Source organism: Fomitiporia mediterranea (assembly GCF_000271605.1).
Source record: "Fomitiporia mediterranea MF3/22 unplaced genomic scaffold FOMMEscaffold_2, whole genome shotgun sequence".
Taxonomy (NCBI): domain Eukaryota; kingdom Fungi; phylum Basidiomycota; class Agaricomycetes; order Hymenochaetales; family Hymenochaetaceae; genus Fomitiporia; species Fomitiporia mediterranea.
The window spans coordinates 2,570,988-2,597,249 of record NW_006760387.1 but is presented as its reverse complement, the minus strand read 5'-3'; the positions used below and the strand labels follow the sequence as shown (position 1 = coordinate 2,597,249).

The window sequence follows — 26,262 nt, the reverse complement described above, 5'->3', positions numbered from 1 at the left end:
AAAACGCGAAGAAAACCAATATGATGTAAATCGAGTTTGGCATGGATTGGGATGCCGGTTAGCTCATGCCCTTTGTTTACAAGAACCTTGCCAGAGTTGACATTTGAATATGGTCTGATTACTTTGCGGAAGACAGCATGAGTTAATAGGCCTCGATCGACCGGATGACTAACCAGAAATTCCTGCACCAATAAAACACTGGAAAGAAATCCCCTTCTCGGGCTACAGAGTAACCAGGCCGTGCCCTTGGGAGGTTGGAGGGCGCGTTTCGCATCCGAGCGGAAGGAAGATTGGCCAATGTCCACGGTCGCGAGAAGTGTTCCCACACTCGGACCCGTTCATAATCATCAAAACCCAGGCACGTTCACCGTGTGAGCACTTACTCATCTACTTACCATCATGTTCGCTCGCCTTTCTGTTTTGGCGACGGCCCTTTTTGCCGCGGTCGTGGCCGCGTCTAACGTCATAGAACTGAACCCCGATAACTTTGACGACTTCATCGGGAAGGGGAAGCCTGCACTCGTTGAATTGTAAGTTTGCTGCACATTCTTGTACATTAGAATATGTATTGAAGCACGGTTTTCAGTTTTACTCCCTGGTGGTAAGTGGTGTAAATCTATACAACGGAGTGCAGCTTATTTGGCATCGGCAACAGCGGTCATTGCAAGGTAAAGTTGCCAATAACATTCATAAGAAACTTCTGTTAAAGTGTTCCGTGTAGAAACTTGCACCAGTATATGAGGAGCTAGCAAATGCTTATGCACATGCGAAGGACAAAGTAGTTATCGCTAAAGTAGAGGCAGATGGTGTCGGTAAGCCTCTGGGCAAGCAATACGGCGTCACTGGCTATCCTAGTACGTCTTTACTATTTGCCAGCCTCCTGCGACCAAATCCTTGACCGACCTGCTGTAGCTCTCAAATGGTTCAACGTCGATGGTGGTGAGTCCGAAATATACGAGGGCGCGCGAAATTTGGAGGCTCTCGCTACATTGTAAGTACTTGTGTCTATCACAGGCCAACGGAGAACTGATCGTTTATTAGCGTTACTCAGAGATCCGGTGTCAAGTCAAAAATAAAGGACCCGCCTCCAGGTGCTACTCCCACCTTAGATGCTCACACTTTCGATGAAGTGGTTATGGTGAGAACGTACTCTGAACTGTGACGAACCGCCGACTGAACAATTGATCTCTAGGACTTTAGGATCTATTAAATCTCAGTCGTAATATATCAAGGTTCTGTTTTTACCTTCCGGAACTATTAAATCTATGTATTGCTATCAATAAAGAAGAATAAGAAGAAAGAAAGAAAAGTTACCCGCCTCAGTCGTAATGTATTAAGACTGAAGTGGGAACAAATGGAACGAGGTGAATAGATGCAATGATTACATAATCCCATACTAAGCATTTTTGTGATATGGTTATTATGGTAGCAATTGGGACTATGACCTGTAATCCTTATTTGTTGTGCCATTATTACTATGAGCACACTGAATTGACTTACTCCAGAGATACAATAGATAAGGCCAGAATTAACAAGTAGTGTCAATATTCGCTCAACCTTTGTGCTAATTTCTCGTTCTCTGGAGTCTGGATATCATAACTCGAATCCACTGCTGGTGTTGCCTATATAGTAGGGATGTTCTATTTAATTCTCAGAAGTAAGTTATCCAAGCAGTAGTATTCACCATGCTCCAAACCCAATGATTGACGTCGCACTGACATTTGTGATTAGTGGCAACACTAGGTTCGCTATGTGGCTTATATCGATGGGACGATTCAAGTCAACAGGCCTAATACTCATGGTCGTTCTGATTGTGATTGTTGCCACAACAGACACCTTCCAATTAATAAACAAGTAATCAGAATAACCCAAGAAGAGCGAGAAGACAGTCACGGACCTGATGTGTATACAGGAACAGGAACGTATCACACTCTTGGAGATCTCTACACACCCATACATGTTCAAGTTGCAGTGGGTTTTGCTTCAGTATATGCAAGAACTTTGTATGGGCTTACTTACACTCTTGCACTTCAGGGAATATACCCGACGTTGTCCTCATTCTTGTGAGCCAACAGCGCTCATTGAAGGAAGCGGATTTCTCTACTGCTGGTCAGGTAACGGCTGTAGTCCCAGCGTAGATCGAGACTATGAACTTCAGGTCAAATTCCACGATGGCTGTATCAACGATCTTTTACGACGAATCGTCTCGTGTCCAAGGACGGAGACGCTGACTCTTTAGAGATAGCAAGCGAAGAAAGCACTGGTCATTCGGAGCCGCTGAAAGAAATCAAGGGAAAATAGAGTCTTTCATGATTGCTGCCAATAATATGAATTGTAAAATAGACATAAGCCTGCAATGGAATCGGCTTCGTTCCGAATTTAGTGACTGCATCATCAAGTTTAAGAAATCGAGCGGGTGAGTGAAGCGCCAGGTTCTGCCTGGGAATCCCTAACACAATGACCGGGGCAACGTCTCAGAACCTGCAGTAAATTAATATGGTGGATATTTAGTTTGGCATGGATTGAGGTGCTGGCTAGCTTTATTTGAGTGCCCGTAAGAATTTCACACTGGCTGAAGTCTGAAAGAAGCTTGACTACCTTGAGGATGTGAGAGCTTGAATAACCGAATGATCATCTGGCACCTCTCGTATTAGTCAAGCCTATCCAGAAAGCGTCTTTCTCGGGCTGCAGAGCATTCAGGCCGTGCCCTTGTGAAACTGAGAGGACACATTGCGCATCCGAACGGAAGGAAGATTAATATTTGGGGGTGCGCTTTTCGGTTGTAAGATGCGTCCGAGCGGAATTTGAAAAATTACCATTTTCAGTCAGAATGTGGCGGTCAAAGTGTCTGCCTACTTGTACCTAAATTATAAATTTAGTAATCAAATTTAGGTCAATATAAATGTATTATACTGAACGATATTGTGCTAATAAGTTGAATTCATCTACTATAGCCAAGGAAAACGATGAGTAAAAATTAATACAGTGTATGCAAAGTGTATCTTGCTAATGATCAGTAGCACTGAGTAAAAAGATGACGCGAGTGTGACAAAAAATCGAAAAATGAACAGCCAAATCTACTGTGATAGGGTGTGACTCATTACTTTCGAGCTTCATTCTTTATTTTACTTCTCATCAAGGGATGAGTGAACTCTTTCAAAGTACGGTGGACGTGTCCGGATTTTGATGGTTATGAATGACACGTGGAACGCGTCCGAGTGTGGGAACACTTCTCGCGACCGTGGACGTCGACCAATATTATGGGGGTGCGCTTTTCCCTTGTGTTGCGCGTCCGTTCCCACGGCTTCCAATTAAGAAATTTATTGCTTATGTGATCAAATTTTGTGTCCGGTTAAAAGTAGTGATTGTACAGGAACATTTCTGTTCCCCACACCTAAGATAAAATAATAGAAAAATAAATTTCATGCTTCTGAGATGCAAATGAAACTTTTTACAGAAGGGATTCTCATTTAATTTGAAATAAGCCAAAATACAGCTGTTTTACACACCAAATCAGCTGTATCTTAAGAAGCAATTTTTTTCTAGCTAATTCCTTCTGTAAATCTTTTCATATTGAGTTTATATAGTTTTTCATTAATGTAGGTCACCACTCACTCACATACCATCATGTTCGCTCGCCTTTCTGTTCTGGCGACGACCCTTTTCGCCGTGGTCGTGGCCGCATCCAACGTTGTGGAACTCAACCCCGATAACTTTGACGACTTCGTCGGGAAGGGGAAGCCTGCACTCGTTGAATTGTAAGTTTGCTGCACGTTCTCTTACATTAGAATATGTATTGAAACACGATTTTTAGTTTTGCTCCCTGGTGGTAAGTGGCGTATATTTATACAACGGAGCGCAGCTTATTTGACATCCGGAACAGTGGTCACTGCAAGGTAAGGTCGTCAATAAATATCAGAAGAAACTTTCATTAACCTGTTCCGTGTAGAACCTTGCACCAGTATATGAGGAGTTAGCAAATGCTTATGCACATGCGAAGGACAAAGTAGTTATCGCTAAGGTGGATGCAGATGGTGTCGGCAAGCCTCTGGGCAAGCAATACGGCGTCACTGGCTATCCTAGTACGTCTTTACTATTTGCCGGCATCTTGCGACCAAATCTTTGACCAACCTGCTGTAGCTCTCAAATGGTTCAACGCCGATGGTGGCGAGCCAGATAAATACGAGGGTGCCCGTGATTTGGAAGCTCTCGCTACATTGTAAATTCTTTCTTGATGTACTTAACAAGTGGACTGGAACTGATTTTTTGTAGCGTTACTCAAAAGTCTGGTGTCAAGGCGAAAATAAAGGGCCCACCTCCAGGTGTTACTCTCATCTTGGATGCTCACACTTTTGATGACGTGGTTATGGTGAGAACATACTTCAAATCGTCTTGGCCTGCTACCTGAACGTTTGTTTCTCTAGGACAATACGAAGGATGTCTTGGTTGCATTCACTGTACGCGTTTCCTTCAGATGGTAATTTCTCGTCACTGACCCATCATTGCTTCAGGCTCCTTGGTGTGGTCACTGCAAGCGTATGAAGCCTATATATGAGGACGTTGCAAAGACTTTCCTTCCTGAAACTAATGTACGTCTATTTGCCTGACAATTAATCTCTCTGTTAATGTTTTTTTTTCTTCATCACTAGTGTGTGGTGGCAAATGTGGACGCCGACGCAAAGGTCAATGCTCCGCTTGCACAAAAATACGAGATCGGCTCCTTCCCGACCTTGAAGTTCTTCTCGAAAGACAACAAGGAACCAGAAGACTATGAAGGTGAACGAACTGAAAAGGCCTTCGTCGATTTCCTTAACGAGAAGTGCGGTACCCACCGCGCTGTTGGTGGTGGACTCAATGATGAGGTAACATTTTTCGCTGCTCTATATACGAGTTTGGTGCTGACTACCTGTGAAGGCCGGCCGTATCCCCGAATTTGATGCCCTTGCTGCCAAATTCTTCGCTGCTGTATCAGACGTAAGGAGCTCCATCCTAGATGAGGCAACTGCCTTGGCGAAAGGCGCTGGAGCTGCCGCTCAGCATTATTTGAAGGTCATGAGCAAAGTGGTGAACGGTTCCGAAGAGTATCTCCAGAAGGAATCTGCTCGGTTCGTATCGGTATCTCATATTTCTGTGATTGCATATTAAACTTACTTCGTGAAATTAGATTGGCATCTATACTCGCCAAGCGAACCTTGAACGAAAAGAAGCTCGACGAGATCAAGATCAAGGCTAACATTCTCAAGTCCTTTGCAGCTGAAAAGGCAGAAGAGGTAAAGGACGAGGCAGAAGAGGTGAAAGAATCTGCCGAAAAGGTAGCTAGAGAGGAGTTGTAGAGAGTACATTTGCACTTTACTGTATTGTACACACTTCACCTACTCACTCGCCTTTACACAATTTAGCTTTCTCTTTATATATTCTGCAATGCAAGGCTGATTAAGACAGTGCATACAACATTAACTTACAGTGTCTCTGCTTTCTTTATTATGCTGCTTTATAGTGTTAGAAACTGTCGACACTTGAGTGGTAAGACTATTAATATTGTGTCAGATCCCCTTAGAATGCACTTCATAATGCACTATACAGGTTGGCTGCTTTGCGAATTCACTGATCTTATTTTAGAATTATATTGGCGCCATCAGCGCCCGATATTCTTACAAAGTGGAGAAAGGTATGACAAGACTGTTATTAGGTTCTGATGACCAACCAGTACGAGTAGTATGTGTCCGTTTTCGTTCCACTTATGACTCAGCAGAATGCTAAATGTATCATAACTACACTATACCATCTTTGAGCAAATATTAAGCCTTAAGTCTCAGGCAGATGTCTGCTCAGCCCCAATATCTGTAGATTCTGTACGTCCCCATTAACTATTTTACTTTGCAGTCACGCTTCAATTAGATCATCCACAGAGTATTGTATGATCATCCAATATGCATTAGACCAACTGCACATCAGATGGGATCTAAGGACTAGCTGGACAAAGAAGAGAAAGCACACTCCTTCTGTAATCCTTGCTCTCATACAGTGGTATGACGTTTAAAAAAATTATGGAAAGTAATGTAAAGTGATAAAGGTTTTTCTCAGCAATAGGGAGTTGATACAATAAGTGGCAGCTACAAGTTCACAACACGTCAAAGAGGATACGAGAAGGAACGAAGCGCCAGAGGTTTCGTTTTCTATTGCAACTCTACTTTAAGATTTACTATCCTTGCTTCTTAAATTATACTTTGCATATGGTCCTAATTGTCCTAATTGTACGTTACATAAGTACATTCCTCAACTTTACAACTGCAAAGTATCCAGACAAGATCGGTACAAAAGGGTTAGCTTTTTGCATCAGTATTGTCCCATTACTCTGGTCGAACAGGTCACAGAATTTGTCGAGGCAGTCGTTGGACCAGAGCGCAAAGAAAGATCAACTTGAAACAATGGCTTATCAGAGCCAGAAATCCGATGGTGGACACACTCACAGATCACACCATCGGAAGTTGGGTGGGACTTCCGGGTCTACTAATGTATGTAAGCTTACCATTTAATATCCTACAGATATTAGTGGTAATTAAAAGTACCAATGCTTAAACTTGACTATTATGAACAGAAAAGAGGTGCAGAGAAATCACAAGAACTTGAAACACAGTTCTGTGAGACACAAAAGGGCCAAAACGAGTTGATTAAACAATATAAAGACAAAATAAGAAAGACTGAAGACACTATCAAACAATGGGAAAATGCTAAGAAAGTACCTTCAAATTGGCAAGATATAGTTAAAAGTGCTGAATTTTGTTTTAATGGACTTAAAGGTGCATTAGAAAGTGCAGACAACATGGATGATCCTGGGGAGAAAGAGATAAACACAGTCAGAGAGCATATTTCAAATTTAGAATCTTTAATGGGATCAGCTAATCAGGCAGTTTCCAAATGGCAGAAAAAGATGGAGCAAGCTGAGAAAGAGATTGCCATGTTGGAGAACGAGAGGAACAAATATAAAGCACAACTTGTTCAGTGGGGTCGTATAAAAGAGGGGACCTCAGATATGTATGGAGGAGTCTTTAATAATTAGACTTACATATCAGTCAAGATTAAGAAGGAATATATATCACAAATTTTGCATGCTTTTGCAGTGTGCTTGAATCTGGATTGTCTCCTTTCTGCTTCCTTATTTCCTTCTGGTCCCTGGCTTGACAGAGCTCTGTTCAGCCTTTTCTTCTTGAATACGAATCTGTAAAGGAAGTGAATTCCAGTGGACAATCGGCACAAAAATGAATTTGTTGGTAGCTAATATTGTGGCAACACAAGCGAGGTCATTCATACATAGCAACAAATGCGTTTGTCTTCTTCTGTTCTACCCCAGTAAAGTGCTAATATTGCATGACTTTACCATCCTTCCTTTACTGTAAGCAAATATACAGTTTTAGGTCTAACATGAATGATAGCTTAACAACAATCTCTCTACACTCCCATTAATATTATCTGATGTAGTTTGCGGCCATAGTGCAATAAATCAATCGCTGGGTATTGCGTGAATTTCAGTGTGCATTACAACGACTTTGCATCAGATAGAATCAACAAATTAGGTTTACCTGACGGAGCAAAGAAGAGTAAGGGTATGCTTTCGTACTAGTAAGCCGTGCTGGCAGCAGCAATACGTACTCAATCATGAAAGCAAGAAAAAAGGACATAATTTTGTTTACTGGTAAAGAACTGATCATATCATCAGAATAGACGTAGCTACAAGCTTACAAGCCGTTGAAATGACCCGGAAAGGAGTGAAGAGCCAGAGGTTTTACTTTGCAGTTCGCTTCTACGTCACGTGGGCCAACTAAGTCACCATCATTCGTTGCTTGATTTATACTTTGCATAAGCCTGATTGTTTGTATTATGTAGGTATATTATTTAACATTATATCTGCAAAGTATACTGATAAGGTCCGTACATACATAAGGGTTAGTGGTAGTATCGGTATTGCGCCATCAGTCCACTTGGACTCCTTACAGTATTTGTGGAGCTAGTCGCTAGACCAGAGCAGAACAAAAGATACGCTCGAAGTAATGGCTCATCAAGGGAAAACTGACAAAAACAGGAAGTCACACCGTCAGAGCTCGGGTTCGACTTCTGGATCTTCTAATGTATGTGAGCCTTCCATTTGATATCATAGTGTTGACACTAGTGATTGGAAGTACTAATTTTAAAGTTGTTCAACAGAGACGGATAACAACTGAGGAGACAGAAGCAGAGTATAAAAGGGCAGATGACTTGATGAGAGCATATGAAAGTCATATAAAGAAGATACAAACTGCTATTGAGCTATGGAGGAATGCTAAGAAAGTACCTTCAAATTGGGATAAAACAGTTGAATTAGCTGAAAAATACTCTAACGAGCTTACAAGTGCATTAAAAAGTGCAGACGACACCGATGATCCTGGGGAGAAAGAAGTAAATGCGGTCAGAGAGCAAAGTTCACATTTGGAGTCTATAGTAAAATCAGCAAATCAGAAAGTCAATGAATGGCAGGAAAAAATAGAGCAAGCCAATAAAGAGATTGCTAAGTTGAAAGCAGAGGAAAAGGTGGCTACAGAACGATACTTTCAGTGTGTTACAATAAGACAGAGAATGTTGGACCTGTGTGAAGGGTGTAGAAAAGCTACTTATAAGTAGATCTACAGTAAGACATGTCATACTTCATATTTTGCATAATGGATTGAGGTATCCCATAACAAAATGTGTTATGAAATATTTTATTTTGAGGATGATAAACCTCCATTACATAAGACATGCTCACATACTCTTTTCAAATTGAAGTCGAAAACACTGACCCGGGACTGTTCAATCTTTTATCTCTCAATCCTTTGTATTTGTAGAGAGTACTACTTTCTTAAGTTCTCATAATCATGTATCCCTACTAAACAAGAACTACAATCATTTATTTATGTTAAATTACAACTGTGGAGAATCTGGCCTTTAGCAGATTCCGCATGCAAATATAGACAAAAGCAGCACGAGAGATAAGGCTGTCTGTCGTATGCCAGCCGAATTTACAAATAATGATTTAGCTTACTTAGAGAATAGGTACATGCTCTATCTCTTCAGATAGTTTGCTTTTAAATCTGTTGATTGAGCAAAACATGAACAGTGCAGAACTTACACAATATATATAGATCCAACCAGAGTCATTGCCTAGCATCAGCTAGGGTAGGAATTTAAAGGTCTTAGCTAGAACAGTATAATGAAAGGAAGAGAGATAAAGGAAAGAACTGCATACATGTACAATGTTAGACTGGTTGCATTACAGCTGTATAATTCCACACTGTTGAGACATCGAAAAAACGAGACCAGCATTGTCAAGTAATCGCAGCCGTTGAAAGTCATGAGGAATTCGTTAAACCTACTAAATCGGGCGAAACCAAAAGACCATAAACAATCAAAAGAGCCATAAAATAAACGAAATACTCTTTCGCATTTGAACCGACTCAAATGTCACCTCGACAACGGTGCGCTTAGTCTCTGCTCAGCTTGTGCCCAATGTCCCCTCGCGCGCCCAGCCTCAGTAGCACTTACCCAGCCAGACTGCCTACCCTTCCGTACCTCAAGCTCGACTTGCAAAATTCGGTGACATGCTTGGAACGACGTTAGTGCGATCTCCGCTGCCTTCGCTGATTCGGGGATGTGGTCCCGTAAGAACGCCAGAATCTCGTCGAACGTTGATTCATTATATCCTATTGGTATTTTTCGGGGTGAATTTAAGTTAGTTTCAGAACTTCTCACTAGATAGAAGAGTTACGCTTACTATCTTGTACAAGATCGCAAAGTCGTGCTGCTGCACCGGACAACATTGAAGCACCAGCAATAGCTGCCGACTCGAGAAAACCAATCGGGTGAAATAGGGCAAAAATCGTACCTCCCGCGGACAACAACACAGATAGTGCTTTGAAGGCTACTGAGACCCATTTCCAGATCTTCCTCTTCAACGCACGTTTATCCGCGCTTTCCTTCGTCTTTTCGATATCCCTCACGAGTTGTCGAAGCCGATCTTGCAACTGCCGGACGTATCTTGACAAGGCTCTTGAATGAGCGGTTATTGTGTTCGCGAGTTGCGAGACCTCTGCGGAGAAGAGATTCCCACCTATCCTCGATTGGGATATGTTGTTGAGACTGCGTTCGATGGTTTGTATAAGAGTTCGATAATTTCGAAGAAGACTGTGCGAGGCACGCAAGGCAGCAGAGGCGCCGATGTCTAATTTATCCACTGTTCGAACGATAGAAAGTTCAAGCTTATCACGTTTCCTTGGATCTGCTCTAATTAGTCCAGGAACGAACATTGTTGTTCATCATTATTAAATATCTCGAAACGTTGAGAGCATACGAGAATGTCTTACAGGTTTAATTGAGCTCGCCAGCCTGCAAACACTTCTTTGCATATCTCCATTTCTGCAATTGCGATGACGAGCACGTCGCATTGAGCTAAATCAGGCTGAATGTCGTCAAGCTTGATGCGTTGCGGGCGGGCAGACTGTACAGTGGTCGATTTCCCGAGGGTCTGCTTTGTTTGTTTGCTTCTGCTATTCTCAATTACGGTAGGTGTTGAAGTCGGACGCGTGATACCTGTTGCAAGGGCCGCGCGAGTTTGAGGTTTCTCCTTCTGCTGGCTCGTCGTGCCAGACTTTCGCACAGTTGGTTTAGGTCTATTTACATCTACAGATAACGTTCGTGGGGATTGCGTCCCGGGTGCCCATGATTTCCTCGCGGGCGACGCTGGCATAGTTCGAGTTCGAAGCGTCGTCGTTGCTGCATAGCTAGACCTGTGCGTTGTAGTTTGCACACTCTCATGGTAGGTATGGCGTCTTGTATATGTAACATAGGTGACATGTGTAGTCGGCCTGCTCGACCTGATTGGTGGCCATTGTTCTGAAAATAGTTTCGTGAATTTGCGGTCCACTGTGTCAAAGAAGTCTGTAATCGATTCTAGGACGTCTTCGAACATGCTGTCCGATACCAGGCTAGTAGAACAGGGAGGTGCACCAGACCAAAGGAGCTGCAGGGAAGGCGGGGGGAAGGGGGAGACCTTGAGAGATACACAGGGGCTGCCTTGTCAGAAGCACGAACTATCGTTACGTTCGAGAGCGATATTAATTCATTTCCCATAGCCTGAAAACCTCGGCAGAACCAGGCAAAATAGAACGCAGACCAGGTACAAGGACAGATTAGTCTCGAGGTCTGCCAATCTCTCTCTCACGAGAAGTCACCTCCCGGATGTGAACAGAGTTCTGGCGTGCTAAATGTATTGCGTCGGTCCGAGCGTGTCCCAGACAGTAAATAGCATCTCGAAATATAGATGCTAGCGTTTCTTGTTCCAGCATATTCTAATACAATTTGTGATGTATGACGTGCGGTCTTTCTCTTCACATAAGACTGAACAAGCCATCCACATTGAGACAGGGCCTGGAATGCGAGCCAAAGCAGGTACAAAGGAGTGAGCCAGTAAAGTGTAGTGGGAGGACGGAGTAGAAAGATAAACACGCGCCCATAGCGTGTTCGAAAACCTTCTAACTCTCGGCTAAGTCCGAGCATCAGCCACAGACGCGTCGCGACGCGTCTCGTTTCTTGCCGATTTTACTTGTCTCGACCATCTGCACCGCTCAACTCTATTCTTTTCTTGGGAAGAAATATGGCTAAAGAAAACTCACAAGAATCACAATCAGACCAAGTCGAGTCTCAAGAGTCCGAAATTATCGAAGAGACGCAAGATCAAGACATCATTGTCGATGCAGATACAGCACATTCTGGCTCCATTCCCTCACTTCCTACACCGTTTCGTCCACTTACCGAAACGTACTCGTATCATTCTCCGACACCTACCGCGAAAGGACCCTATATCCTTGGCGTCGATGAGGCGGGACGCGGTCCTGCACTTGGTCCAATGGTGTACGGTGTCGCGTACTGTCCTGTTTCGTACAAGGGCCAACTTGAGGAACTTGGTTTTGCTGGTGTGCTAGTCTTAAAATTTATATACACTTTCCGAGCCTAATGTTGACATGATTAAAGATTCCAAAGCGCTTACACACGACAATCGTGCCGGCTTACTAGAAATACTCAGCTCAGACCCAGAAAACCTTGGCTGGTCAGTTCGGGTCATCAGGTGAATAAATTCCGAATTGTCTTTGATATTTGCTGTGCTTAATATAATATACTGTACCAGTCCTCAGGCAATATCAAGTGGCATGCTTCGAAGACCACCGACGAATCTAAACAAACAAGCTGAAAATGCAACCATCACACTCATTCAAGAAGTTCTCGACAGAGGTATCGTATTGTCTGAGGTCAGCTTTGGACGACTTAGAAGGACTCCATATATCAGTGTCTAATACGTATAAACTCCCCCCAGGTATACGTCGATGCACTTGGAAACACAACCACATATGAAAAGCACCTCTCCAACCTCTTCCCAAATATCTCCTTCACAGTCACTGCGAAAGCCGACTCAAAGTTCAAGATCGTCGGAGCAGCCAGCATTGCTGCAAAAGTGACACGCGATGCGTGGATCACTGGTTGGGCCTTTGAAGAACATGAATCGAGTCCACAATATACGTGGCCAGATGAACGAGGCAGTGGCTACCCTTCTGGTAAGGAGATCTTATTTCTAATGGTAACTGAATATTATATTTATGAGACTGACTATTTTCAGATCCGAAAACACAGGCCTGGTTGCGCGATGCAGTTGAACCGACGTTCGGATACCCTTCTTTAGCTCGGTTCTCTTGGGGGACAATCAAGGTAGCGCTTGATAAGAACGCTCATCCTGTGAAATGGTATATATATTCTTCCATCACTGGAACAATATTTAATAAGCATGCATCTTTAGGACTGACGAGGGACAGGCATCATTAGTGAAGGCCTTCGAGACTGCCAAAGGAAGAGAAAAAGGGCGGTGTGTATTAGCAAGGGAATTGAGTATCCAGAGCGTTGGGGATTTATGAGTTTGATTTTACGTTCATTCTACCATCATGTTATTGTATCTACAGACTATAGATTCACACCCCACGCAGGTCCAGAAAACATATACAACCTAATCCAAAGCATCTCAAGCAGTAGCAACAAACAAATACAACAAAATACAATTCAGCCAACAAAGAAATCACCATTCTCTACCCAGCATACCCCGGAAACCCATCCGCCATCCCACGCGTAATCCTCCGTCCATACATATCCGGCGTCCCCACAGGAGTACCATTAACAGCCATCATCCCAGCAGCACCAGGTCTCGTCGGCGTCCCAACATCACCAAAGTACTGTCCCTGAGCCGAACCAGGTGTATGATTCCCGTACGTCATGCCACCACCGCGATTTGGCGTGGCGTGACCCATAATGGGTGTACCGGCGTTCGTTGCGTATGGGAATTGTTGGTTCGTGAGTGTTACTTGACGAGGTTGTTGTTGATGGGAATGTGCGAGGGCTTGGCGTTGGTGTTGTTGTTGGGAGCTTCCTCCTGCGACGGAGGGGTTGAGTTGTTGTTGGATTGCACGGGTGGCTTCGAGGAGTGGTGATGGATCGTAGTATAGGTCGGATTCCTTCTCTACGAGAAACCTTTTACACGATTTCATTGGTAAAACTTAAAATTTCGACGAGTTAGCAAGATACGTACTGTTGTGTGCTCATGTCCCAGAACGGTCCCCTCTGAGCCCTCGCACTAAGCAAAAGCGAATTCCACTCTGACGCATTTTCCTATTCATTCCATTCCGATCATATCATGCACACAAAGAAAAGACGTAAATAATTAGCAAAGACCTACTCTCAAGCGGATCGACCAGACGTACCAAAGGAACACCAGACGAACCCGGCTGTTCTTGCACAGGTGGCATCAGCTGCACCAGAGTTTTCTCCCGGTTCGCGACCTTACGCACGGTCGAAGTCAACGAAGGTCCCAGACGCTGTGCATTATGTCGCGGTACACGAATTTTAATGGATTTTGAGGGCTTGCAAGGCGCCATACCATACAGTCAAGAGTCAAGATCGGTAGTGCAATGAATTTCGTTGATCGACGTAGGATTACATAAACAAAGGATTAATTCAATTATTACAACATTTTCGTGATGAATCAAAATTGCGGAGGATATGCATTAAGCTACGCTAGTCACCGTACCGAACAGAAGATAAGGACATGGAAAGGGAAGTGGACAGGCTGAAAATCTATCGTCTCTTTGCAGGCGGCGTTCCCGGTTCGTCCCCCGCCTTCCTCTTCGCACCAAACCCAATCGTTACCTTCGTCCGCTCCGCTCCGCCTGCTGACATAGGCGAATCAGTTCTAGATACAGGCTCCGACACTTGAGAGAAGCTATGCTTCATCATTGATGGTGCTGGCGAGTCTGAGTTCCTCGTTCCAGGGCCTGGACTAGATGACAAGGGCCGTGAAGGAGGTAAGGACGTGAACCCAGTCATGTCCATCGCAGCTAGGGACTGGTCTTTCGCTGCCGAGCTCTTCTTTTTCTTCGTTTTTTCGGTTTTGCCTTTAGAAAGTGTCGGAGGGTCGAGGAATTCTGCAGCTTGGGGTACAGCACTAAAAAGAAATACGTCAGTGAAATGAAAGAACGTAGCGAATTAGGAAGAGACCTCACCCTCTATTGCCCACGGACAGAACGAAATGAGCCTGTCCAGCCTTCTCCTGACGCATCTGGAACGCCCTATTCATAGACAATGGAGTATCCCCACTAATCATCGCTTCCTTCTTCTTTTCTTCCGCTATCTTCTTCAGCCGTTTCTCTGTCTTCATCTTTCCCGATCCCTTGCCGTGGAAGCGATGCGACAACGCTTTCCAAGCTTCCTTCGGCGTCAATTCTCGTCCAAATTCATCGTGATACACAATATTGACGTCAGGCTTGTAATCGTTGAAGAGATCCATATTCTCGCGCGCCTCCTGCTGCTCTCGTAACCGATTTTCGTATTCACGCTGAGCCTGGTCTTTCTTCTCCCCCTTTGCCTTTACACGCTCAAGTTCGCGCAGTGCCTGCCGTGCACGGTAGTCAGCTAGCCAGAGGTCACGTTGTTTTTGTACTCGCTCCCGCTCCTTCAGGTCCGCTGTTGGTGCCGCCAATATCCCTTGTTGACGTAAACTCTTGAGCGTTGAAGCGAGACCTGCGCCGTAGGTCTGTTCTGATGCAGTGCCCACTTCAGCGTCCTCTTCTTCTTTCTTGACTACCGCCTCAGCCGACTGAATAGCGTTCTGAAGCTCATGAAGCATGACTTCCTCATCTTCCTCCTCCTTCATTGTAACTTCTCCGGCCTCCACTTCATCCATCTCCTCTTCGTCGTGCATGTGCACGTCCCCATTCGATGGTTCCTGCTTTATCGACTGCTCCTGGGGCTCTACTTTCGGCTTTACTGCAGTAGGGTCGTACTGGACGGAACGAACGAATTCTGATGTATCGTCAAAGACGAGACCGGAGTCTTCTTCATCTTCGACTTTCACCACGGAATCCTCTGGAGCCGCGCTTTGCCTCGCTCGTTCTTCGGTAACTAAATAAATTATAGGTTAAACAAATTTGCAGGTGAAGGGGCAAGGTAGATACGTACGTTTCTTGGCGATTTCCTCCTGTGTAAGGACTTTGGGTTTCCGCATGGTCTTTGCTCGTCGCGCACGCGCAAGGGACGCTTGAAGCTCATCGTCATCAACAAAGTTGACGTCCAGATTTCGCACTCTTGATGCGGTTGGCTTCTCATCCACTTCCATACCATTTTCACCATTGATCGGTTCGATACCAGAATCTTCGGCAACTCGGCGCGAGGGGCGTTTCTTCTTGGTCTTTGGTTTCTTGAATCCAACATCACCCTCCTGTACGTAGTCGGCGACTTCCAAATTCTCTAGATAAGAGTGTGTGAGAGTCTCGACTTGCGGTATGTGTGATGCGAACTTACTGGCATAGTCAATGGAAAGTAAAGATTTATTTACGGATGTTGCAGCCCTTTCTTGCTCTTCCTTGAGTTGAACAGATTTGCTTGGGACATTGGCCCCTAGACGGAAGCCCTGCATAAATTCAAGATCGGTTAATTAGTGACGCCCGAATATCCGGAGGATGTCAACAAGTCACTCACAGTCTCCTTTGGACCTTCAAGGTCTTCATCATACTTGGCAAGGATTGACCGTCGGATACCCGCCTGTCCTTCAGCAAATTCATCATCATCATAACCCTTATAGTCTCTCTTCTTCATCTTTAATTCATTGCTCTTCTTTACGCGTTCGATTTCAGCCATCTCCACGTTCTGCAGCTCGTCCTCTGTACAAAATAGTGAGCGAAGGCCAGAAAAATATCGACTATCATACTGACCTTCGTTATCGAGAATTCGACTATCCTTAAGTGTCAAGATACGATCCTCGCCCTCGCCGAGTTCCTCAAAGTCGTGAGCAACCTTCAGACCCTCTATGTCCTCTATGGAAAGAAGGGGAGATCAGTTCATGGTATGTTCGGAATCAGGGTTGTTTGACAACTTACTCTCGGTATATTCATCGCCTTGGAATTGCTTATCCATATTTTCTAGCTCCTCCACCCTCTTCTTCGCGAGCTCCTTTTCGCGTTTCTTCGCTTTCTTTATCCATTTTAAGGTGTCATCTGCTTCCGCGTCTGCGTCGCCCAATGTAGCTCCCTTCAGCGATGCATTGAGTTCACGCTTGTTCTTTACCCTGAACGACAGAGGTAGTGAGCACTCTGCTCAACTGCAAGGAGAGGTAGAAGCAACAGCCGGGGTAAATATACTTTAGAGACACTTACTTTGCAATTTTATCCTGTAGCCGCCTAGAAAAACATCAAACGACCGTCAGTTGTTTGAACCATGTGTCTTCATGTAGCGACGTACTTCTTATCTCTTTCCTTCTCCTCTTCCTCCCGCTTCTTCGCGTAGTTATTCTCTGCCTCCTTCTCTTTGTTATCTGCGGGTGCTTTGTCATCCGTGAGGGGCTTGAGACCGAGAGAAATACGGATCTTGTTGGTCTCCTCTAAGCTGATGCTTTCTTCCATAATTGTCGATAAGTTAACCGGGAAAAGTCTAAGAAATTAGTCAAGCGAAGAAGAGAGACAGCCAGACAGATGCTTGAGGATGGGTGGACGATGAATGGCCGCAGAGACAACAGGAACACAGTCGGTGGTGGTGGAGGTCGTTGACAGAGAGTGTGACGATGACAGACGCGGTCCAGTCACTCACTTACTTGCAAAGTCAGTGCACGTGCTTCGGCTTCGGCACCGCGTCTCTTGAGAACACGTCTGCTTTCAGCCTTGGACTTTTGCAACGACTACCATTTTCTGTATGGATAGATAAAGTAACTCAGGGAAATATTGCAGGAACGAAGGTCTGATTCTGTACTTCGCCTGCTTGATCGAGAAATCCTGACTTTCGCAGATGAATTTCACAGGTGCTTCACTCTGGCGAAATATCCGGACGAGCTTTTTCCGTCCAAAATGCCCGACGCTTCAGTCTTGGGCATTTCAGAGCCGCGCATTCAGCATTCGCCGTCTCTCGACCAAAGCCGAGAGTGAAATAAACCCTCAAGAGCTTGCAAAACATAAACCAAAGGCTGCTACCCAACTTCGACGAACCGCTGCTGCTTCACTCCCTATTCGTGCGAATCCGAATCCCTCGAGAGGAGAAATTCGGCCAGTCTCTGTTCTGACGACAGCAGAACGCTATCTATTTCCACAGCTACGATTCCGTCTTCCTGCAGCGGCAATCAGGTTACAGAGTGCTTGGTGGATCCCGAGATGGGCTGGACTCGACGGAAAGGAAGGAGAAATTTTTGTTTTTGAGAACGGAAGTCTTGTGTGCTGGGGTTTAGAGGAGGCCGACGCGCATAAGTTTGCTAGGGATTTCATCTCTGGGTCGATTGCAGAAGTTGGGCATTTGGAGGAAGTAGAGACCGAGGATGTAGAGTTCGTAACGGATCCAAATGAGTGAGCGAAATATCTAGCCTTCTAATCCTTGAAGAGAAATATTGACCAAAAAAATCCAGGAAAACTCGCATCCAGGGAGACCTCATCATACTCGGAAGCAGTCCACCTCCCGAAGAACCATCCTCTCTCCCGTCCTCAATCCCAGAAATGGTTCTCCCCAAAGACACATTACTCGCTCGCTACGCGTTTTCTCAAGGCCTCGCTCGTTCTTCCGCACTATCCGCACTCGAATCGAAATTAGATTCATTTATCGTTTCAGTATCGGTTCTTCCAGTGACGTTGTCGAAAACCGGGAAAGTCGGCCTTTCGAGACGAGAGGTGATCATGAAACTTGGTGAACTTATGATGTTTAGACAAGGCTTGAACCTCAATCATGAGAACTTCCTTGATACACCTGATTTTTACTGGGCTGAGCCTCAGTTAGAAGGTATTCAATCTTCTTTTTCAAAATTCTTGAACCTATATCTAAATTGGTGTTTAGCTTATTTCAAATCGATATCCGATGGTTTGGACATCCGAGCACGCACTCAACTTTTAAATAATAAGATCACTTACGCCTCGGAGGTAGGTTAATTCAATCTTGCGTACCATAATATTATACATTAATGCATGGTCGTCTAGGTCCAATCGGTTCTTCGGGAACTTCTCACTGAAGTACGTACAACTAATGAAAATTCATATCGTCATTGCTAATGATCGACTAGTCCTCCGCTCATCGAATGGAATTAATTATCATTCTTCTCATCTCGGTCGAAGTCGTCATAGTAAGCCATCCAGTCTTCTTCAAAGCTTATCGCGATGCTCACGACATTTAATTAAAGTGCCTTATCCGCGACGGACCAGATCTCTGGCAAATGATAGTCGGGACGGAGGATAAGGAATCCTCGGCAACGACGACAAAAAGGCATCACTAACGTTATAATGACAATACCACTCACTCCTTGCTCATCCCTACACCCTACTCAGCCAACGCAACGCATATGTGGAACCATCTATAGTACTATATACCGTAGACATATAACTGCTTTTCTGACAATCACAACAATGTAGACGTCGCAACGCACCACTCAACATAGAGCACAAAAATAAATGCAATGCAATTGAAAGTCGCAGTCATGACATTTCTACGTCTTCGTCAGATCCATCGACGTCCTCCCACTGTTCCTCTTCTCCACCATCGTCCCCTTCCTCAGCAGGTGTCGGCTTAATTCCCAATGCATCGAGTTGGTTTATGAGCTCTGACGTATGTTTGAGCAACTCATCATCCGAGTGTTGAAGATTTGTATGCAGCTGAATCAAAAGGGAAAAGTCAATCAATATTAACCCACCACCCGAAATGCAAGTCAAAATAAGCCTACCGTCCTGCAACTCTCCAAACAATCCCGAGAATCCTTTGCGAGTTCCTCCCAAGACAAATCTTCGATTTTCGTTTCCGTTTCTTTTGCTTGCTCGGCCATGAGGAAGAAACACCAACCCTCGAGGTACCATGCCTCGACTTCTTGGTCGTCAGAGGCCATTACGGTTTGCAAAACGGATAATGCGGGAGAGTATTCGGATGATTCGATAAATCGCTTTGAGAGCTCTATTCGAGTGGGTATTGGTGGTAGTTTGGAGTCATCTGCGTGTTTATTGGCGAATAAGTGATAAACTGAAGTTAGAAGTTTTACTTAAATACGCGGACCTTCTTCAACATCTTTGAATGATAACCAGGCTTTCATCGCTGCATCTTTTGCTTCTTCCGGGCGTTGTTGGGATAGCCGGAATGAAGAAAGACAAATCAAAGCCTCGACGTTGTCCGGATCGGTCTCGAATGCAGTCTTTAGCAAAGATTCGCAAGTCTCCTCTGCTCTAGGGTCGAAGCTGGATATTCGTCAGAATCCGCATGGTTGGGGTGAAATTATTCGTTGGGGTGTGGGACGTACCATAAATCATAAGTCGGTGCCATCCAAATCTCAACCATCGCAACCAAAACCCGTACGATGTTCTTCCGGATGTCCGATTCATTTTCACCACCGTTATCTTGTGTGGCCCGTTCCTTGCCTTTTAGTTGTCCATGTAAGATACCGACGGCCGCTTCATAGTGCTTGAGAGCTAGATGTGGATCCTCTTCGCTGAGTTGCGCCAGATATAAGTGAGCTGAAGGAGGTGGTGGGTTTGGAGCACCTGGTGCAGGCGGGAGTAAAGATTGGAACGTCTAAAAACCAATGAACAAACATCAGAAGTGCGTTTAATAATTAGCAGCAAAGACAATCATACCTGCATTGCCTCCTCAAGTTCACCCTTCTCAAGCTGGGTGACTCCTAGCAACTCCTTCGCGTCTGCGTTGTGAGGGGCACGTTGCAGAATGCGCAAGGCAAATTTTTGGGAAAGGTCATAATCGCATTGTGTTAGTAGCGATTGGGCTTTTGAGAAGAGAGATTCGATTGATGGGTCTTCCTTTCCAGAAGATGAGACTGTTGATGTTGCTTTTTTGTTCTTTACTCTTGTACGCCCCATAGGAATCGTGGAAGTAGAAACGAGACACAAATGAGTTCAGAAATAAGTATTAAAGTAAGCTAAAGCAGCAAGGATCGACGCTTGGATCGACGCTTTCTTGCTTGCCTCCCCTCGACGAGAGTACTCAACTTCACTTCTACCAGCATCTACTTTTAATTTATCCCAATGGCAGACGAGTTCGCAAATAACTTCAACGAGGATGCGCTCTTCTTAGAACGCCTTGACGTCTTTCTCGAGAAAAGCTTGGACGATTTGCAAGAATTCGCTCGAAGAGAGGGACGAGACTTTGAACACGTAGGTTTCAACGCGAACTACGTTAAAGTGGCACGGACATAATAAATAGTCAGATCCGTTTAAAAGCTGCAGAATGGCATAGCAGATATCTATTTGATCAAGCAAGAAAAGAACCGCATAATGACGAGCCCAATCAAATGGCTCGGTCGCTCGGTGAGCTGCTACAAACCTCGTCATTCGATGGTCATTCACGCTTAATCTAATCTGCCTAGTCCACGACGTACTTGACAGGACCTCGAGAACACTTGAATCGCTCCTGACAGTTGCAGGACACCACTCCTTTCTACTGGTGGTCGACCCTTTTGCAGCAGATAACACTGACGAGGGCTTCCTCGGAGGCACTACCGTAGGACGTGAATACTGGCGGGGTCTCAGGAACGGTGGTGCTACCGGCGCTCGAAATTTCAAGGAATTTTGCAGGAAATCTTCAGGCTCTCAATCTGGTGTACAAGCTCCGGTTCTTGCCCTGACTTCCGCCAGTTCGAAGCAAACTCCAGCTGGAACCATGAAGAACAATCTTTATGTTGAGATGCGGTCCAGACTGAGGTGAATGATCTGATCGTTCCTAAGTAATAGCGCAGACTAATATCTCACGAAACAGAGCTGTAAGCGGTGTTCGAAATGCCGAGATGAGATGGACAAAGCCCGAGAAGCTTTCTGCGTATGGTGTCGTCCTTGAAGGCTGGCCTAGAGAAATTGAGTACAAGAACCCGTCAAAGATGTCCTTTCATGAAACGTCAACAATAATGAGACTGCTCCAGGAGAATAAGATGTATTTCCGCTCATTGCACGAGGGAGATGCTACTACTCTACTTCACCCTCCCGTAACGACTCCTTCCGCAGATGTGTCATGGGCGCTGCACGACGACACTTAGTTCCTTGTTTCAGGAACATCGTTGCTCAATCATCACTTTCCAAAGTTTCTTTGCCGTCGCAGACCGGATATATTTAGTCCATTCCCAGCTCATTACCGTGCGTTAGAGACGTGGGCGTCTAAGACGCTGGATACGGCCATAGACGGATTCGGGCACGCTTACGAAGAGTGCCTGGCCAATGTTCGAATCAACGGAGAAGCTCAGCTTGCTGAACTAAGGCCCGTCTACGAATCATGCGCTGAACACGAATTAGCCCTGCTGCCCTTGATCTGTCCGATAGCAGATGATGGCATCCGAAATTCAAGATTAGCGCCTGACTATATCAGGGACTAAATGTGTAGATTATTGTCAAGACCAATCTCCGAACATGCACACATGAGCGTAGCGCTAGACGAAGCGTCGAAAAGCAACGGGAGCAGACACGTTTTCCGCAGATCGAGATCTACTGATCTGGTGAGCGTACTCTCAACCAGAAGTTGCAAGGGTACAAAAGGATCAAGGGAAGCTCAATCAGCTTTCCGTCCATCCTCACTTCACCATGGCGGACCACGGTCAAGATAATATGATTGGAATCGGTACGAGTTTGTTTTCGGTTCGTCGCATTTCTTCCCTCAACAGTGCTTGTAGATCAAATATTCAAAAATGCCACGAAAAGCATTGAAGATGCAGAAGCTGCCATGAGCAGAGCCAAGACGAGCGTGGAGAAGGCGAAAGTGTCCAAGGAGGGACGAAACAAAGTTGTTGCCAAAGCCAGTGAAATCGTCAAGGCGTTGCTAGAGCCCGCTTCTCAAGTGTCAAATTTGTTGAATTTCCTGGGCAATTTCTACCCTCCGTGCGGAACCGCCGGAACTATACTCCAGGGAATTGTGGATCTGGAGGCCGAAAGACGAGACAGTGATGTCCGAATTGGCCTCGTGTTTGTTGACATGGTCAGTGATTCTGCATTTTTGTCGAAGATATATGTTTAAGTATTGTTTTTGTAGTCTACAACCCTGATAGTTCTCGGGACATTGAAGCCAGGATTTCAACAAATTCAGAGTCTCGTGGCTCCCCTAGGCCAGCTACTGAATCGAATTTGTGACACAATGAAGAGCTTTGGGCAGTTTAGCGAGTCAGTCGTATTGTTTTCATTGATTATTTTCTTAAGTAATTGATTCAAAATTCCATCGTTATCCGCCAGAGCATTTTACGAGGCGAAGGGCCTGAAGTCGAAGCTTAGTACGTTTCCTAACATATAATATCGGAATCATCAGGGTCTTATTAGAAACTAGAGCACTACATTCATGCGAAGGACAACAAGGACAAGCTCACCGAGTTCCACGATAGTTTGGAGTCACACAAGAAGGACCTAAGCTTATTGCTCACGACTCAGACAGTCCTGATCACGTCTTCGAACGCAGCGTCATTGACGCGCATTGAAGGGAAAATCAATTTGGTATACGGCTTCTTTGCATCTCTCACCGATGAGAAGGAAGATCAGGCGATCGACTTCGTTAAAAGCCGTGGCGGCGAGGAGAATGTGAAGAATGTACGCTTTTACCTATGTCTTCGCGAAATATGAAATACGAGCTGAATTGGCATTACATACGTACAGAACGATTCACTTTTAGACAAGTTTGCGTCAAAACTTGGAGAGACTATTACTCCGAACATTCGTAGAACTATCAAAGAAAGTGCGGAGGAGATTTTCAAGCAAAGCTAGTCAGTAATCGTTAGCCGAAATGTTTAAAAACCACTCATTTAAGCCACTATGACTTAGTGCTGCGTTCAACCTCAAGTTGCAGTTCGCCATCGAACAGCATATTGAGGACTCAACCGAAGCGATTCTCAGGGAGGTAAGTATATCCGAACTTATTAGTTTGGCGTATGTTTAACGTTTTGCAGCTGCAATCAGGGCCCTACGAACTCATCAGCGATCTAGACGTGAAGGTATTTTGATTCCATTCCCTTACGTTCGTCATCTGACCATTTGTCTACTTATCCTTAGGAAATCTGGAAATGTGAGTATCGAAAAAGACAACATATAGACATTGCGTTTTTGACTATTACCTATAGCTACTGTATGTGTATTATCCTGACACAACGTACTATTGGCGGTTCTCACATAAATCAAGGCTGCAAAAGAGTCGAGCGTGAAGAGACGGCAATTCATCGACGGTAACTTTGATCAGCGTTTTTTGGACGATCGCATCGCTGAGTATGGCGTATAGCTATGGTCTATTATTTCAATGTTCAATGGAAGTCGTACAAAGTAAATAACAAGGCCAATCGGGAGGATGCTTGGACGAAGTCCATTATCTCCAAAGTACATTGTGAGTATCGCACATGTCCAGACACTCCCACTTCTGACAGAGACCGTTTAGATCATCCGGGTAAGTAATCATGCCTGACCTATGTAGATTGTCCACTGAAAGAAATAATCTTGTAGCCATCGGCGACGCCATTGATGATGGTACGCCGTTCTCGGCTTTTTCATACGACATCTATTCAACCTCAGGTCTTAATTAGATGCGAGTGGCTACATCTCCGTTGAAGAGGTGAACGAATTCTTGCGCAAAAAACCAGCTAATTGGACTATCCCTCAATGGATTGCTTAGTACGGACTCACACATTATTGTTGGCGAATAAAGTAATAATTGACGCCTTATTCTTTGCAGCTGGGCATACGGCTGGGATGCTGATAACATCTTGTAAGGAAATATTTTCCATGCTCACGGAATGAATACTGATGGAAGTGAACAGCTATCAAGAGAAAATCGAGAAATCCTATAAGCAACTTGAAAGCCTACGTGACAAGCAGGGGCCCAATGCGGAGCGTATTCAGCGATATCTTGAAGAGACACAGAAATGGGTCGAGTTAATCTCGGATAGTCTCTACACCATGGGTGATCTCGATGCAGCTGCAGAGACTCACATGGATAAACTACGCATCGAATGGCGCAATCTAGTCGAAAATACCATCAAAACTCGATTGAAGAGTGTGAACTTCAAAGTTGAGTATACTTCGATGAGCGCTATCTGTGGGAGCGAGAGGATTGAAGCGGTGAGTCGCGATGATCTGCCAGTCAGCATGAACTCATTCCACAAGCAGACCTTCCTTCCACTCGTTTCACTCATTTTATCTCGTCACGTCCATATGCTAAGTCAAGCGAAAGTCACAGATGAAGACGTGGAGGAGTCAATAAGCACAATTCAGACATTAATCGAGGTTGCTCATGACCGTATTGATGATCTCCGAGTCATTTGGCGACGTCAGCGGACGGATGTTGATGTGCAGATTAGGTACTATTCGAACGGCCTGTTCCAGGACTATTTCAAGGTAAGACATGCTTATCGGTACATTTTTAGACTTTATACTGACTATTGCTACGCGATGTCAAACAGGCAAACCGGATGGACTTCGAGACCGATAGTGAAGATGAAGATCTTAGCGAGTGGGATTCAGAAGATGAATGGGGCTCAGAGGACGATGCAGAAGAACAGCATGAACATGCAGCAGACGGAAAAGCCCCTGTCGCATCGACTGTTCAAGAACGCTCACTACCATCACAACGTGAGAATGCTTCTCCAGCGGCAGAAGTAAACGTGGAACGGAATATCGAGAGTCCGTCCCAGCGCTATCGTAGGGACACGCAGCGCGGTATCAAACCATCGTACGCACAAAGCGATGATGAAGAACCTAACGAGCACGTTGCTCTGAGTGTCGGAGGGCACGACAGTGAGAACGAACAGAGTGTGAATCGTTCAAGCGATGTTCCGCCCGATAGTGATGTGGAACAGGTTCATACGGACGAAGAACCTGGAGAACAGGATGTAGATGATGATCAGGACGAGGGAGAGCAAGGGGACGATGGAGGGGACGATAGCGATAATCAGAACGACTCGGATGAAGACTAGATGATGAACAAATTGTACACGGTTCACAGTGCTCGGTTTATCAACTCAAATAATAGAAACGCCTTATCCCTTTACTCTGACTGTTTCAAGCCAGCACCCTATTCTCTTGTGAAGATGCTTTTCTAGGGATCGTTCGGAATAACTTGAAGTGTCACAGGTCGTAATTCCTTGATTAGCCATGCTGCAAACACTTAGCACTTTCACAGGCAAATACCAGATTCCTAAACGGATTTACAAACCCCAGCGCTTACTGGACTGTATTGAATCGACGTAATTCCACCAGAATTGTCAAAGTAGCTTCAAGTTTGCAAATAGCAGCAGCCTAGAATGAGAGGAGAGAATCGCATTGGTCTTCCATGATGTTCGCTGCCAATAATGGTTGTAAACGTGGCCGTTAGCAGTGTTCGAAATGCCGAGATACTCTATACAAGTAACAAAACGAGGAGAATTCTATTTGGACTTGTTCCAGGGAGCTCATAAACATCAGTCTATAGACAGGGGCTTTCCGCAAGGTGTCAGGTGTTGTAAAATTGTAAGATGCAATCAAATTATATCTCTATCGTGAGGCCTCCAATGGGCTGCTTTACAATCGTGACTTCTCTAATCAAAGCATAAAATTCCTTGCAAACAAACAGTCAAAATGACAAAAGGTAAATGACTATGCATGATTGCCCCAAGTGACCCCAGGAGTACAACGTAAGTCTCTTAGACCGAGGTTCTGTTCTCTTGTATACAACAGGTATTATGAGAAAATAAGGTTCTGAGTCCTGACA

At 44.8% G+C, this 26,262-nt stretch overlaps 10 protein-coding genes across 10 annotated transcripts; 6 read left to right on the top strand and 4 right to left on the bottom strand.

Moving 5' to 3' along the window:
* Nucleotides 1–399: 399 nt before the first annotated feature.
* FOMMEDRAFT_151998 (thioredoxin-domain-containing protein) lies at nt 400–1,162 on the top strand (the record flags this gene model as incomplete). The annotated part of the gene is made up of 6 exons (XM_007262901.1): nt 400–530; nt 587–601; nt 656–668; nt 722–854; nt 913–991; nt 1,042–1,162. The coding sequence occupies 6 exons, from the start codon at nt 400–402 to the stop codon at nt 1,160–1,162; spliced, it is 492 nt and encodes a 163-aa protein (XP_007262963.1).
* Nucleotides 1,163–3,601: 2,439 nt separating this feature from the next.
* Nucleotides 3,602–5,440, top strand: FOMMEDRAFT_138554 (protein disulfide isomerase). Its single transcript, XM_007262900.1, has 11 exons — nt 3,602–3,758; nt 3,815–3,829; nt 3,884–3,896; nt 3,950–4,082; nt 4,141–4,219; nt 4,273–4,369; nt 4,425–4,457; nt 4,512–4,589; nt 4,650–4,862; nt 4,915–5,105; nt 5,165–5,440. The coding sequence occupies exons 1-11, from the start codon at nt 3,628–3,630 to the stop codon at nt 5,331–5,333; spliced, it is 1,152 nt and encodes a 383-aa protein (XP_007262962.1). The 5' UTR covers nt 3,602–3,627; the 3' UTR covers nt 5,334–5,440.
* Nucleotides 5,441–8,886: 3,446 nt separating this feature from the next.
* On the bottom strand, nt 8,887–10,978 carry FOMMEDRAFT_25908 (uncharacterized protein; the record flags this gene model as incomplete). Its single annotated transcript, XM_007262899.1, has 6 exons — nt 8,887–8,910; nt 9,143–9,184; nt 9,556–9,713; nt 9,785–9,847; nt 9,896–10,293; nt 10,374–10,978. 6 exons carry the CDS (start codon nt 10,976–10,978, stop codon nt 8,887–8,889), a joined length of 1,290 nt encoding a protein of 429 aa, XP_007262961.1.
* Nucleotides 10,979–11,629: 651 nt separating this feature from the next.
* FOMMEDRAFT_165421 (uncharacterized protein) lies at nt 11,630–12,971 on the top strand (the record flags this gene model as incomplete). The annotated part of the gene is made up of 6 exons (XM_007262898.1): nt 11,630–11,981; nt 12,040–12,133; nt 12,194–12,314; nt 12,380–12,617; nt 12,680–12,803; nt 12,857–12,971. The coding sequence occupies exons 1-6, from the start codon at nt 11,663–11,665 to the stop codon at nt 12,969–12,971; spliced, it is 1,011 nt and encodes a 336-aa protein (XP_007262960.1). The 5' UTR covers nt 11,630–11,662.
* Nucleotides 12,972–12,995: 24 nt separating this feature from the next.
* Nucleotides 12,996–13,985, bottom strand: FOMMEDRAFT_138552 (uncharacterized protein; the record flags this gene model as incomplete). The annotated part of the gene is made up of 3 exons (XM_007262897.1): nt 12,996–13,578; nt 13,637–13,716; nt 13,809–13,985. 3 exons carry the CDS (start codon nt 13,980–13,982, stop codon nt 13,140–13,142), a joined length of 693 nt encoding a protein of 230 aa, XP_007262959.1. The 3' UTR covers nt 12,996–13,139.
* A 196-nt stretch (nt 13,986–14,181) lies between these two features.
* On the bottom strand, nt 14,182–17,000 carry FOMMEDRAFT_76850 (SART-1 protein; the record flags this gene model as incomplete). The annotated part of the gene is made up of 9 exons (XM_007262896.1): nt 14,182–14,548; nt 14,607–15,504; nt 15,562–15,849; nt 15,904–16,012; nt 16,081–16,262; nt 16,314–16,415; nt 16,479–16,666; nt 16,755–16,778; nt 16,840–17,000. The coding sequence occupies 9 exons, from the start codon at nt 16,998–17,000 to the stop codon at nt 14,182–14,184; spliced, it is 2,319 nt and encodes a 772-aa protein (XP_007262958.1).
* A 379-nt stretch (nt 17,001–17,379) lies between these two features.
* On the top strand, nt 17,380–18,984 carry FOMMEDRAFT_102562 (DUF155-domain-containing protein; the record flags this gene model as incomplete). The annotated part of the gene is made up of 6 exons (XM_007262895.1): nt 17,380–17,927; nt 17,987–18,354; nt 18,409–18,491; nt 18,549–18,581; nt 18,632–18,691; nt 18,749–18,984. 6 exons carry the CDS (start codon nt 17,380–17,382, stop codon nt 18,839–18,841), a joined length of 1,185 nt encoding a protein of 394 aa, XP_007262957.1. The 3' UTR covers nt 18,842–18,984.
* A 56-nt stretch (nt 18,985–19,040) lies between these two features.
* On the bottom strand, nt 19,041–20,423 carry FOMMEDRAFT_102559 (uncharacterized protein; the record flags this gene model as incomplete). The annotated part of the gene is made up of 5 exons (XM_007262894.1): nt 19,041–19,217; nt 19,286–19,545; nt 19,609–19,787; nt 19,850–20,121; nt 20,184–20,423. 5 exons carry the CDS (start codon nt 20,421–20,423, stop codon nt 19,041–19,043), a joined length of 1,128 nt encoding a protein of 375 aa, XP_007262956.1.
* A 123-nt stretch (nt 20,424–20,546) lies between these two features.
* On the top strand, nt 20,547–21,592 carry FOMMEDRAFT_102558 (uncharacterized protein; the record flags this gene model as incomplete). The annotated part of the gene is made up of 4 exons (XM_007262893.1): nt 20,547–20,717; nt 20,771–20,870; nt 20,930–21,263; nt 21,319–21,592. Exons 1-4 carry the CDS (start codon nt 20,589–20,591, stop codon nt 21,590–21,592), a joined length of 837 nt encoding a protein of 278 aa, XP_007262955.1. The 5' UTR covers nt 20,547–20,588.
* A 53-nt stretch (nt 21,593–21,645) lies between these two features.
* FOMMEDRAFT_17172 (uncharacterized protein) lies at nt 21,646–25,552 on the top strand. Its single transcript, XM_007262892.1, has 19 exons — nt 21,646–22,167; nt 22,220–22,521; nt 22,576–22,703; nt 22,773–22,810; nt 22,864–23,120; nt 23,187–23,293; nt 23,352–23,427; nt 23,477–23,521; nt 23,580–23,592; nt 23,648–23,652; nt 23,707–23,749; nt 23,803–23,904; nt 23,956–23,964; nt 24,021–24,044; nt 24,101–24,188; nt 24,250–24,282; nt 24,335–24,635; nt 24,684–24,911; nt 24,977–25,552. The coding sequence occupies exons 1-19, from the start codon at nt 22,131–22,133 to the stop codon at nt 25,487–25,489; spliced, it is 2,349 nt and encodes a 782-aa protein (XP_007262954.1). The 5' UTR covers nt 21,646–22,130; the 3' UTR covers nt 25,490–25,552.
* Nucleotides 25,553–26,262: the final 710 nt, after the last annotated feature.